Source organism: Octodon degus, unplaced genomic scaffold (genome assembly GCF_000260255.1).
Source record: "Octodon degus isolate 3935 unplaced genomic scaffold, OctDeg1.0 scaffold00007, whole genome shotgun sequence".
NCBI classification, from domain to species: Eukaryota; Metazoa; Chordata; class Mammalia; order Rodentia; family Octodontidae; genus Octodon; species Octodon degus.
In genome coordinates this window covers 14,544,724-14,558,351 of record NW_004524583.1, presented here as the reverse complement: position 1 = coordinate 14,558,351, position 13,628 = coordinate 14,544,724, and the positions used below count along the sequence as shown (strand labels likewise).

At 48.3% G+C, this 13,628-nt stretch overlaps 2 protein-coding genes across 2 annotated transcripts in view; one reads left to right on the top strand and one right to left on the bottom strand.

The window, feature by feature from the left end:
• Plekhh1 (pleckstrin homology, MyTH4 and FERM domain containing H1) overlaps positions 1-6,180 on the top strand; it is a 41,520-nt gene extending 35,340 nt beyond the window's left edge. Inside the window, exons 24-29 of the mRNA XM_004624773.3 lie at positions 181-322; positions 1,290-1,432; positions 1,535-1,664; positions 3,850-3,936; positions 4,194-4,340; positions 4,990-6,180. Of these exons, the coding sequence (XP_004624830.2) occupies positions 181-322; positions 1,290-1,432; positions 1,535-1,664; positions 3,850-3,936; positions 4,194-4,340; positions 4,990-5,103 (763 nt within the window). The 3' untranslated portion in view covers positions 5,104-6,180. The remainder of the gene's footprint in view (positions 1-180; positions 323-1,289; positions 1,433-1,534; positions 1,665-3,849; positions 3,937-4,193; positions 4,341-4,989) is intronic.
• Positions 6,181-7,470: 1,290 nt separating this feature from the next.
• Pigh (phosphatidylinositol glycan anchor biosynthesis class H) overlaps positions 7,471-13,628 on the bottom strand; it is a 12,637-nt gene continuing 6,479 nt past the window's right edge. The window contains exons 2-3 of the mRNA XM_023701433.1: positions 9,812-10,064; positions 7,471-7,908 (exon numbers count right to left, since the gene is read on the bottom strand). Coding sequence (XP_023557201.1) covers positions 7,816-7,908; positions 9,812-10,064 — 346 coding nt within the window. The 3' untranslated portion in view covers positions 7,471-7,815. The remainder of the gene's footprint in view (positions 7,909-9,811; positions 10,065-13,628) is intronic.

Sequence of the window (13,628 nt, the reverse complement as noted above, 5' to 3'; positions counted from 1 at the left end):
TAGTCTCACACAGTCTGAAGGGTGTTTTCTCCTTTGGAAATCAAGATAAACAGATCCATGAAGAGGGCAAGAGGGGCGGAGAGGAGGGTACGGGAATAGGGGAGGGGGAACAGGTCGGGAGGAAGCTTCACCCTCCTTGGGGTCCCAGCTGAGACCTGGCTTCTCATTCTGTCCCTGCAGGCTGCACTTTCGGAGTCAGGTCAAAGGGGAGACGGAGCGGGAGCGGCTGCTGCTCGCCTATCAAACCAATGGAGAAATAGTGGCAGGGAGGTTTCCAGTCAGCAAGGAGCTGGCCTTGGAGATGGCTGGCCTGATGGCCCAGGTACGGAAGCCAGAGGGTCAGTGTGCCGCCTGGGGCTTCTGGGTGTGACACCACGTAGACGGGCGATGCTGCACAGCAGAGGCACCGGGGAGGTCTGGCATGGCCGGCAGCAGACCACGCAGCCCAGTTTCTCACCTGCAGCAGACCCAGGCTAGCTGGGAGGGCTGCACTGCAAATCCAAGGGATGGGCGGAGTCCTGGCTGCTTTGCAGTGTATGATCTTGGCCAGGTCTGTCCACGCATGTGCTCTCTGCACAGCTAAGGGACAAGCCCTTCCCTAGCTGCCTGCACTCCGCGGGGTTGTGCTAAGTGTGATACTTGGCTCGTGTATATCCCATGGTATCTGTGCTGAAATTCATAAGCCATCCAAGTTGATCGGGAGGATTAAAAAGAACGCATTTAGGCTTGAATGCTTCCTTAGCTCTAGGAGGCCATCTGGCCAGAGGTGGCTGGGATACTTTCGTGGTAAGATCCTGAAGTGGGTGGGGAATAACCGTTGAGCCTTACAACTATAAACATTAGGATGAACACTGCCACAGAGCCGGTGCTAAGCCATTTAGATGCATATCCCGTGCAGTTCTCGCCCTCCCATAAATGAGGAAATTGAAGTTCACCGAGCTAGGAAATGGCAGGGCTGTGTCCGAAGTGTAGGGCTCCAAGTGCTGCTGCCCAGTAGCACCTGGTCCATAGCACCTGTGTACAGCCCATCTTTTGGATTGGAAACAAGCCTTCCACGTTGCTTTCCTTCATCTGCCACTAACTGTCTTTGAATAAGGCACTCGGCTACCAAACGCGAGTTCCAGGGCCCTGTGGCCGCTTCTCCAGTGCCTGGAGTGAAAGGCTTTGTTCACAGGGGTTTCTCACTGTCCTTTTACAGCCCACCAGGGAAACACAGGTGGTTTAGTTCCCCTAAGCACACAGCAGGCCCCATGCAGGTTCTTGACATCTTCTCATGTGCTCTCCTGCAGATAGAATATGGGGACATGGAGAAGCCTGTCCTACCAGGCCCCGGGGGCACTCCGCCCTCCAAAGCCCAGCATCTCCTCCAGCAGGTCCTAGACAGGTTCTATCCGAGACACTACAGGCTTGGTGCCCCTCCCGAACAGCTGAGGTAGGGAGCTGCATGGCTTTGTGGGGAGTCACCTTGGGGAGGCCTCAGTGAAGACAAGCTGGCCCCTGACTGGCGTCATTTCTCTCCACTCACCCAAACCAGGCACCTGGCAAATATGCTGGCCATGAGGTGGGCGTCACTGCAGGGCCGTTCCTTGGCTGAGTACACTCGCACCTACCTGACCGTAGCCCGGAAGTGGCCTCTGTTTGGTGCCAAGCTCTTTGCTGCTCAGGTAAGTGCCACGGAAAGGAGCAGCCAACACCCTTGGGAAGGCCTTGCATAGGTTTTTTTCTGGAGCTGCCTTCCCCATCTGGTCATCTGGGAGCCAATCCTGCAGCCCACACCTCCACTAACCACCGCTAGGGGTCACCATCCTCCCACCCATTTCTAGCTTTCTCCTGCGAGGTGTGATTGATTCATTGCTTACCCTTGTTCCTTTATTGACTTCTCAGTGCTGTTATTCCGGAAAGAAGAGATAGCGTCAACTCATTCACACACAGATTTGAAAATAATACCCTAACGCTGTTTTTGTAAAGTTTGAAAGAACAATGTAGAACCTAAACAAATACATCTCTACTGGCTTAGCGATGAATACAGGGAGATTACAAGGACTCAAGCAAGAGTTAATTTCATCTCTGCATGAAGGACAGGAGGCCCAAGTAATTTCAGCTGGAACTTTCCTCACCAGATGTCCAGTGTGCCTGAACTTAATAGGTAGCCACAGCCATCGTCCAGTGATCAGGCACTATAATCACACAGCTTGTAGTGAGCCCTTTTTGGTCCTCATCTCAGTCCAAGAAGTTTATATTTGTAATCCCCAAGATGCATTATTGGAATCTCACCAAGTTAATTCCAATCTACCACTCGCGGTGCAACCCACGGCGAAAATAAAGACACTAAAGCATATTTATAATTATGGGGAGCCAGGGGGTCCTAATTCCAGCCCTGGTGATGCTATCTGGAACAAAGGCCTCGACCCAGGGCCAGACCTGGGTTTTATTCAGTCATGAAGGAGAAATGGCTTGAGGATGAATGACATAATAGCAGGAAGTAGGTGAGTGCTGTGAGCTGGGCTAGGCAGGAGGCCTGCATTTACCTCTGCGATATGCAGAGAGAAGGATATGCAGAAAAAGTAATTTGCATTATGCTATTGAGATAGTGTCTAATGTTTTGAAGTCTGGTGCTTCAGCTCTGATGTGTAATCTTTCAAGCCCCAGGAAGTCATAGCCTCTAGCTCAAGGCTTGATCCTAGCTGACAGTGTGGCGCCTTGACTCTTCGTCAGCTCATGTTAACGAGCAGCAGGTGGGGGTTATTGGGGAAACACCAGGGCCATCTTCAAAGACTACCACCAGCACCTCTGCTAGACCCATGTGCGTTGCTCAAAGCCAGTTGAAAGGATAAGGAACAGTCCTAGCCAGCTCTGTGCCTATTAATGCATGGATATAGAGTCAGGCACAGCCAAAATGCAGACAACTGCTTTTCTTTCAGGGAGAGTCACCCAGGTGATCCTCCACATAAGGTGACTATTAGGACGTTCACAGAAGCTTCAGATCAGAGAATGGACATCACTCATTCCAACAGATAGTTGTTGAGCGCCTAAGTCTAGGGTAATTGTTTCAGGTTGTAAAAAGTGGACAAATCAGACAGTCGTGGCCTTCATGAAGCGCCCATGTGGTGGGAGATACAAACTAGTCACACACCTAGTTTTTCTCTCTATCCACGTACTGAGGTCACGAGTACTATGAAGGACAAGTAGAGGTGTTACAAAGGCACCTAATGGAGGCCCAGTTGGGAAGGTTAGGAAAAGCTTTGTGCAAGGTGCCAACCCCTCTGGCATTCTGGGTAAGAGAGAGATCGCCTCTGAATTACTCTCCTTTTTTGGTAGGGATCGAACTCCAGACCTTGCACTTGCCAGGCAGGTGCTTACACCGCTGAGCTATCTCCCTGGCCCTGAATTACCCTCCTATAGCCACGGCAGTGAAAACATGCATGAAAGGCCCATCATATAGTCACAAACTCACTGGTAGAGCCCAAAGTCCATGAAATTGCCTTTTTGATTTTTATTTTTCTCACAGCCCCTAGGAAGAAAGACTGGGTGAACTACTGTTTGTGAGAGCTGGAAGCATCCTATTCCCCACGCAGAGAGCAGAGTCCTGGGGGAGGTGTCTATTCTGCAGTGCTTGGCTCTCCACCCAACAGGACAGGATTGCCTCACCTTTGGGGTGGTCAGTAGGCAGACAGAGCCGCAAGGCCAGCCCATTTGTTGTTTGCTGTCCAAGTGCCATTTTTGGTGTCTCCCAAGGTGAGGTGGTTGAAAGTCAGTGCTTAGCAGGTCCCAGGATGTACCTCCATCCTCAGGAAGGACACACAGTTCAGAATCTCTGTGGCTGCATCTGACAGCCTCTTGTTTCTGCAGCCTGCCCCATCGTCGTCCAAGGAGAACACTCTGGTGTGGATTGCCATCAATGAAGATGGAGTCAGCATCCTGGACCGCCACACCATGGTACGGGAGGGCCGGGTTGGTTCCGACCTGCTTCCTTCTGAGCTCTGTATCATCTTCTCCCTGGACTCAGAGGCCTGAGCCAGGTGACACCCCTGCCCATGCAGTGCTCAACTCCAGTCTAAAGGCAACTTGTACATATTTAAGATCTAGATCCCTAAGTCATGGCCACTTCGGGGTTCTCCCTTCTGGGCTACGGCTACCTGTGCCTAGAAGAGATGGGCGCAGTTTCCCTGGAACTCACCGGCTCCTTTCCACAGCAAGTGCGCGTCACTTACCCCTACTCTTCAGTGACAACCTTTGGTGGCTACAGGGATGACTTCATGCTTGTGATCAGATCCGTTCCAGACCAGAGCTCTGGCAAAGGCCACATCGACAAGCTCATCTTCAGAATGGCTGCTCCCAAGGTGAGTCTGACCACTGCTGTGATAGGAGAAGTGAGCATAGGGCTCAGAGAGGAAACAGGTCAGGATGGGACTCCAGAATGGCCATTGTGCCAGTGGCCTGGTCCAGGTTTCGGCCTTATGTGTGTCAGCACTCAAGAGGATTCAGGGAGCGCTGCATTTCATGGTCACTGCTGGACTGGTAGGGAAGGGGTGCTGGGAGTAAACTGCAAGCCAGCCACACCTCTGCGCCTTGCAACTCTGCAGAGCCCAGTGCTGTGCAGGCCTGGTCAGTGCCCACCTGCCCGCCCTCCCTGCTGCAGGCCCCAGGCAGGGCAGCGTCCCTGGTAAGGTGCTCTCATCTTAGGCGCAGCTTCTGCTGAAGCTGGAGTTTTCTACACTCCTCCCAAGGGAGAACATGCAGGACCCCCTGCTGAGGTTCTCCTGCCAGCTGCAGGGACAATGAGCAGACACTGGCCTTCTATTTCCCTGTTCAGCTTGGCTCTCCAGACCAGTGGGCTCATTCCACTGGGCCCCTGAGCCTCGCAGCAGTGATTCCCCCTGGATGTTGTCTCCCAAGTGGGAAGCAAAGCTTAGGAAGGTGATGTAGCCAGAGTAACAGTAGGAAGCCAGCCAGCAAGGCGGGGCTAGTTCAGTTCTTGGCCCTCCTTAGATTGCAGAGGCCACCTTCATCATGGCCAGCTACATGAACCACTGCTCTCCAACTGCACGCCGCTCGCCTGCCAAGCTGCCTGCTGCACGCCGGCCGAGGGAGCTGGACGGATGACAGTGTGCTTCTGTTTCCTGTGCCACCAAGAGGCCAGCATTGCTGTGAATGTTTCTGTTACCTTTCCCCACCAGCACTGGTGCCTCTAGGATTAGATTTATATCCTAGGGTTTCGTACTACTGTGATGGTTCTGACAGCCCTCCACTGCCACCTCTACTCTCCAGGCATGGTGTGGTGTATCAGGGCCCAACCTTCGTGGATTCAGACCCAGTGTAAGAACCACTCTGCCTTTTTTTTTTTAAACAAAAATACTGACACTGAATGGTACCTGATCCTAGACACAGACAGGGACGGTCCACTGATCCCGAGGGCTCCAGTGCTATACTTGAGGCTTTTTGCACTGATAGTCTCAGGGGAAGTGAGATTTTTTAATTTTTTATATTGTATATGATCCTTATGTGGGGATTTATACTTGAAGTTTCCTGCGTATCTCTATACGGAACAGGACAACTCTGACAAAAGTGTAGCACTCACTAAAACCGGACTTCTTTTCCTACATGGGAAAGGTGGGCAGGGCTGGAGAAAGGGGATGGAATAATTCTTCCCCTTTACTGGGGATGGCTGCTGCAGTGGCCCTTGGGGACAGTAGCTTCAGTCCCCAAGGCACAACTCTGCCTGCTCACATTCAGGCTCTCCCTCACACTAGACTGGAAGCTGACCCCAGAAGCACTGTCCAAGCAAGAACAGACAGGTGCAATCCGGCTTCTCCCTGCCTCGCTTTCATGCTCGGACAGGGCTCTGGGAAGTCTGTGCTCCCCTGCTGCAGGACAGGGTGGCCGATGTCTCCTGGCTCTCTCAGAGCCAAAGCAAATGCCCTCCACTGCTCTACGAGGCTAGTGAGGGTGAGTCAGGAACACAGAAGACGACCCCAGGCCACCTCCCTCAGCCGGGCAGGCTCCTCGAGGCTTCTGGTGACCTGGGAACCAGCTGGGTGCACAGGTGTGTGTGACATCGTCCCCAGCCTGAGTACCCCATGAAAGACGTAGACAAACTTTTTCACCTTTTGCCTGCTTGAGAACATCATGATGTTCCTCAACTCCGGTGTTCTGATTGAGTGTGGGGAATGTGATATTTACCCCCCCTGGCCAACGAAAGAGTTCATACTCTGATTTTCCAACATCTAAGAAACTTGATTTTTATTTCGTAGCTTTAGGGCAGCCTTGTCATTAGTGTAGTGCCGAAAACTGTGGTTTAGCAGGAGCACTGACAAACCAAGCCTTTAGCTCAACAACGTGTGTGTGCGGCACACTGCACAATCTGCGTGGCTGGGCCCAGCCCATCTGAACACCTCAGCTGCTGTCCTGCCCTTGAACCGTGAACAGGATGGGGAGAGGCGCAGCCTCGGCCTCCTGTAGGTGAACCCGACTTCGCAGGGCAGGAAGCTTACAGCCAGTTTTCTTCCTGCCTTCTTCCAGGATCTGGGGGTCTAGCCAGGACATTTCTACCTCAAACAAGACATACAAGTACCACAGGCTCTAGGGGTAAAAGCAGAGATTATAGCTCTGGTTCCATATCCCAAGCGTCTCTTAGGCCAGTAGATATATTACCTACCTAGGAAGGTTTTTGGAAGTAGGGTTCCAAAGAAAGTAAGAGTAGAGCTATAGGACAGGGAGATAGCTCAGTGGCACAGCGCATGCCTGGCAAGCGCAGGGTCCTGAGTTTGATTCCTGGTACCAAAAACAAACAAAAACCAAACAGTGGAGCTGTGTTCATACTGAATTGTGGGGTCAAACTATTTACCATCTCTCCTTCCTGACCCTTCAGGACCTTCTTTTAGTTTATTAATTTTATACAAAATAAAATGCCTTAGAAATAGAAGCTTCCAACATGTACATCCTCCTTTAACATGACAGTCTCGAGTCGGGAAGCCTCAGTCCAATCTGTCTGAGATGACCTCCCTGCTCTTGGTAAAGGTGTCTTGAAGGATAGAAAATGCTGAGTTAACAGAAAAGTAGCAGCGACTGAAATGCCATGACCACATTTGTCAATAAAAAGTGCGGTCTGTGAACCAATTACTGTGAATGTTTTAGAATGAGTTTTTTATTTACAGAGTCATGATGGGTTAAGTTGGTGCGGAACACAGGAGCTAACAGAATAGTCTTTGTAGGATATTTATCCTCCTAACCTGTACCTGAAGAGCTTGACGTTTTTCCGTAACTTCTGTACATGGGTACTATGCAGATGGAAATTACAGCTTTTTCTGAACCTCTGCTGTTTGCTTCCCAGTGTAATCTCAACATAAAGTAAATTTATGCTTAGGAATTTCACAAAGTGCTCTTAGCTGATATTACCTTTTTTTGTCTTTTAAAGAATGCATTTCACTGTGTATGTCAGGCTGGCCTTGAACTCATTTTGTAGCTCAGCCTGGTCTCAAATTTTCAGTGATCTCCTGCCTCTGCCTCATGAGTGCAGGGATTCAGATGTGCGCCACCATGCCTGGCAAGACTGATGTTACCTTGGATACTGTGTCAAAATTCTTCAGGTGGTCCTTGTTCCGTAAAGTAGGCAAAACCTTACAAGAGGAACATGACAGTACAGAAGCACTTCGAGTCAGAATTCCAGTCACCTGGTGTGTGGTGATCTGAGATCCGCAGCATCCGTTCTGGTCTAGGGCTGTGTCCACCTGGTGGCTGCGGTGGGAGCAATCCAGGCAGCGCAGCCCGGGAGCCATGTCCCTGGGGGATAGCACCGGCCTTCTGAGTGCCGGGAACTCATGGCCTTGTGGATGTGGCTTTCTGATGCGCCAGGACCTCCTGGCAGCTCTTGTATACATGAATCAAGCAGTCCAGCCGGGGCTTGGCACTCTGGATTCCAAAGGGGAGAAGCGCAGAGTTGAGGTGAGTGGACGCTTGGTGGTGCTGCGTCCATGTGTGCCCTCACCTCGGCCACCTCAAGGCTAAGCAGCCCCAGAGCCCGGGGGCCTCTCCCCACACCCACAGCCCATCCTTGAAGTGTGCAAGGGGAGTCACAGAGGACAGCTTTTTAATCTGGCTAAATTTTATGAAGGCAAAAAGAACAAGGACACTGCCTTATAGAGAGGCTCCAAGTTACAAAGCAGACCTCAGAGGCGAGATAACGCAGCTTAACAGACACACTCTGAAAAATATTTTGTACTGCAAAATGTAATGCAACTGAAATTAAAAAGACAGAATAGAACTAAATGTAAAAAGCATATTTAATAAGTTTGCTGCTTAATATATGAAGAATTGTTACAAATGCATCAGGATCTAGATTATACTTGACTAATTGAGAAGATAATTTAGAGTAAGAGGAAATGAGTGGTACCTGTAAGGAAATACGAAACTCTTGTCACTTACAGAGACATAAATTTAATAACTCGAAAATGCCTTCATCTACACAGCAGAGGCTATGCATAGAAAATAACAGGAAAGTACAAATTCCAGCTGTCCAGTCTTAAACACTAAAAATCTATAAAACTGTAGGGTTTAATAAAATCTTAACTATAATACAAAAGAACTATTTTTAGTTCAGCTGTCTTAAAACTTTTGTGAAAAAGAAGAGGCAGTATGGTAAGGCTCACTACATATAAATAACAGTTACCTATGAAAATTATTTTTTTTTAGTTTGCTTTTTTTTTTTTTTTTTTTTGGCAGAACCAGGGATTGAACTCAAGCCCTTGTGCTTGCCAGGGAAGCACTTATTCCACTGAGCCATCTCCCCAGCCCCTGAAGTAATTATTATAAGCAGATCTGTATGGTTTTTGTGGGAGCAAAACAAAATAACCCGGATATGACTTAAGGAGTGGGCTCTGGCTTTGGCAAAAAATGACCAAAGGCTGGCACTGCATAATGGCTTTGTAAAAGGATTCATGTTAGTGATTTTTAAAAGACACAGCCAAGCATGGCAGTGCGTACCTGTAATCCCAGGGCTCAGGAGGATGAGGCAGGTGGGTCACAAGTTTAAGCCTAGCCTGGGTAGCAGTTTAGCAAGATTTTCTCAAAAACAAAAAATGGCTAGGAATATAGCTCAGTGCTAAGGCTGTTGGGTCAATCCCAGTACCACGAAAAGAAAGCGTAACACACAAAATATGTACTAGCATATGTACTTTGTTAACTTCTGTGTGAAGTTGTAAACTGAGACAGTCAAAGCACATGAATAGTGCTTTGTTAAGAAACTGTAGGCAGAAATTATTGAATATTTGACTTCTCTACAATTTACACGAATTCCTAATTTCTGTTGATTAACTGTGGTACTTGGGTTGAGCCCAGGGCCTGTGCACTGAACACACAACTTGGCCCTTATTTTTTTAATTTTGAGACAAGGTCTCATTAAGTTGCTATGGTGCCCAAATTAGGCTTGAACTTTGAACTTTCCTTCCTCAGGATTCCAGAATACAGATATTACAGGTGTATACCACATACAAGCTAAATTCCTAGTATTTTCAAAAACTCATGTTTTCCTTGGAGATAGGTTGAAATAACTAAAATCTTGGGCTGGGGAGATAGCTCAGTGGAATAAGTGCTTGCCTGGCAAATGCAAGGTCCTGAGTTCTGTCCCTGGTACCACCAAAAAAAAACCAAAAAACAAAAAAACCCCACTAAAATCCTAATTCCCACTAAAATTAGCTGTCAGGTATCTTCAGATACTCTGAGAACAGTCTGTTTCTACTGAACATAAATAGCACTGAATATGCAGAAAGAGAAAAAGACAGGACTTCAGGGGGAAGGAAAACCGCTCTGTGCTCACCTGGAATACAGGGACTACTTGAGAGACATTGTGTGGTTCCAGGGGATCCTTCAGTAAAATGCAGAGGTAGTAGATCACCTTCTGCTGTAAGAAAATAAGCCGAGTAACAAGAGATTGAAGTGAAACTCCTTGTGTGGCTTGAACCCAGGGCCTGTACAGTGAGCTACATCGCCATCCCTTTTTACATTTTAAGACAGGGTTTTGCTCAGTCACAGGTTGCCCAGGCTGGGCTCCAAACTGGAATCCCCCACCTCACCCTCCCAGGGTGCTTAGATTTCAGGCATGCACCATCACACTCACTTTCCTTTTTTTTTTTCTTTAGTGGAATACTCATAAACTGTATAAATGGTTGTCTCTAAGCAGTACAATATTTGATAGCTTTTGAAGTGAGGGAGAAGTATAAATCTATAAAGAACAAAAGATTTAAAGGGTCCCTTTCCACAATGGCAAAACCAGAGATCCAGCCCTGCCAAGATGGCAGATCTCATCACCTTCAGTGTCTCAGCCCCTTCTCCCCAAGTCTAAGCCTCTCAAGAAAATGATCTGACTGCCCTGCAAACAGCATGCACATCGACATGTATCTGTGATCCCTGCTACTTGTGAGGCTGCAGCAGGAGGACTGTGAGCCTGGGCCTTAGAGGCCACGCTGGGCAACAGAGCGAGACCCTGTCTCCTAAAAAAAAAGGGGGTGGGGTGGGGGTGGGGGAGGAGAAAAGAATAGACAATTCTGATGCTAGGCTAGAAGAAAAATTTGAAATCCCAGGTTGCTATCCATGAAAATCTACTCTTTCTAGAAACAGTCATGATGTGTACATGTTTGTCAACATAAAAGTGGTCCTATAGGATAAAGGACCTTCCTGCCAAATGACGTCATCATATCACAGTGCAGTGTTTCTCACATGCTCGTGGTGATGTTGGTGTAGACAAACTGCTGTGCTGCCAGTTGTCTAATTATGTGCAGAGCATGTGCTCACTGACAATAAATGCTTCTCCGGGTCTGTTGTTTGCTATGCTCTATTACTGTTCTTCACTCAGAGTGCAGAGCACGGCTCTGCAGCCACAGCTGGCCCCGAGTACTCCCATTTCGGGTACAGATGCTAAGATGGAACGACCTTGCTTCTTGCCATCTACCATGTACACAGCACACCCTTAAGGTTTGGATTTGTGCTAATGAAAGATCAGCTGGTGGGTGTGGCGGCGCGTGCATGTGATCCCAGCGCTCGGGAGGCTGTGGGAGGACTGCAAATTAGAGGCCAGCCTGCGCTACGTAGCTGGTTCAAAGCTAGCCAGGACTACACACTAGTAAGACCTCGTATTAAAAATGTTTTAGGTCCAATTTTTTTTTTTTTTTTAGTACCAGGGATTGAACTCAGGACCCTGCACTTGCCAGGCAAGCGCTTATACTACTGAGCTATCTCCCCGGCCCCTAAAAATGTTTTAAAACAATATTGGTTGTAACACATGCTTATAAACCCAGCACTCTGGGAAAGATGAGGCAGAAAGACCACAAGTTTGAGCCCAACCTGGACAGCTTAGCATGGTGAGATCCTGTCTCAAAAGAATAAAAAAAAAGGGCTGAGAATGTAGTTCAGGGTGAAGGCTTTGGATTCAATCCCTAGAATCAAACCAAACTGAACTGAACTGAACCAAATCAAACCACCAACTACCTGTAAACTAAGTTAAATTTGAGACACGCAGACACAGGGCTTATTGTATCACATGAGAGACACCCAGGCCAGTGAGTTTATCAAATCTATCAGGCCAACAACTGAGGCAGCCACCTCAACCCGAGATGCCTAAGCTATGTACCACAGCACACTGGCCCATCGCTGCCACACATCAGGGCCTTGGGCAGAGGCTAGGAAACAAACCCCTGAATGGCCTCAGCTTGGGGCAGTTCCTTCTTGCCCTTCAGCACTGCTCACTTCCAAGCTATCTAGGCCCTTTACTTCAACAGCGCCACTGCTAAGTGACTAATACCTCACCGCCTCCAAGCACTCGTGTATTCACAGAGAAGCCCGGCCTTCACTCTCTCCAAGCCTCTGTAAATTCTATGGCCTAGGCCAGGCATGGTGGTACATGCCTGGAGGATCCTGGTGAGTTGAGGCCAGCTTGGGCTACAAAGTGAGTGCAAGGCCAGCCTGAGCTACATAGTGAGACCCTGCCTCAAAAAGACAGTAAAATTGAAGGAAAAAAAAAAAGACAATATAGGGCTGGGGAGATAGCTCAGTGGTCTAAGTACCTGCCTGGCAAGTGCAGGAACCCAGTTTAGATCCCCAGCACCACATGCCACATCAGCCCTGCACTGGGCACTGAACTGGCCACCAAAACCAGGTGTGGTGGTACACAGCTGTAATACCAGTGCTGGGGAGGCTGAAAATGAGAATCACCACAAGTCTGAGCTATGTAGTGAGACCCTATACCAAAGACATTAAAAAAGAAAAAATCAATCTATCTATCCTCTGGCCTCTTTATTCTTTTGTTTCTATAATCTAAACATTACCATATTATAGGCAGCTAACTCAGAAATATCGTAGGCAGGCAGTCGGACGGGGCTGGGCCCTCCAGAGGTCAGGGCACGAGACAACTGGTTGGAGGCACACTCACTGGAGGCCAGACATCAGGAAAAGGAAGAGCTACTCAGCCATCTGTTCCCCTAGGGATACACAGCAGTGACTGGTATTCTAGGTAGGCCTCAGTCACCTGGAGGGCGGGGGAAGACCAGACCTCCTTACCCCACCCCTTCCTGCAAAGTCCTTGTCTGCCCCGTGCACTTGCTACCTGCCTTGTTTCCCCATTTGATCTCTATTTAATCAGTATTACCCAAAAGACGATATTTGTTGTAAAACTTGTTGGTTTACCATAGTCTTGTCCTACCTTATACCTACCTGTGACTTCCTAATGGATCAATATCACCTAAGCATCTACTACACTTGTAATCTTACTCATTGATTACAGTTCTGTCCCACCTTAAGCCCGCCTTATCTCATGGCGTTGCTCAATAAAACACCTCTGAGAAGCAGGGTGGGTGGGCAGCCCACTTTTCGGCCCCCCTTTTGTCCCTCTCAGGCAGAAGTTTTCTTTCTCTCAATAAATTCTTCTGACTCTTAATCTCCATTGTTCCTAGAATTCATTCCTTAATTTTAGAGAACATGAACTCAGCATGTTGGACATCTAGCAGATGAGGAGTTGTATTTCCCCCTATCAATCGTTTTCTGTGTGCTGTGTGATTTGAGTGCTAAGATAATTATTGGGGGGGCGGGGAGATGGCTCAGTAGTATAAGCGCTTCCCTGGCAAGCACAGGACCTGAGTTCAATCCCTGGTTCCACCAAAAAAAGAAAAAAATTATTAGGTATTAATAAAGATCGAAATGAAACAACATCTAGCTGTTGCCATGGGCACCACTCCAAGTAAAATCTGTAGTCAAAGAAGCTACTGATACTGACACAGCTTGTGAATTTTTTTTTGCGGAACCGGGGATTAAACTCAGGCCCTTGTGCTTGCCATGGAAGCGCTTATTCCACTGAGCAATCTCCCCTGCCCCTAATTTTTTGTTTTTTAGACAGTCTCGCTCTACAGTTCAGGCTGGCCTGGAACTCTCAGTGATCCTCCTGCCTCAGCCTCCCGAGTGCTGGGATAACAGGCATGCATCGCCATGCCCAGTTTGTGAACTATTGATAACCAATTAAATCTGACAGTGTGGAAAGATACAAAAATGTCATTCTATATTAATGGTATGTGTGGCTCACGAGAGGAACTCTACTATAAAGAAGTTCATGCGTCAGCATGCCAGGTTATGCTGGCAACAACCTCACG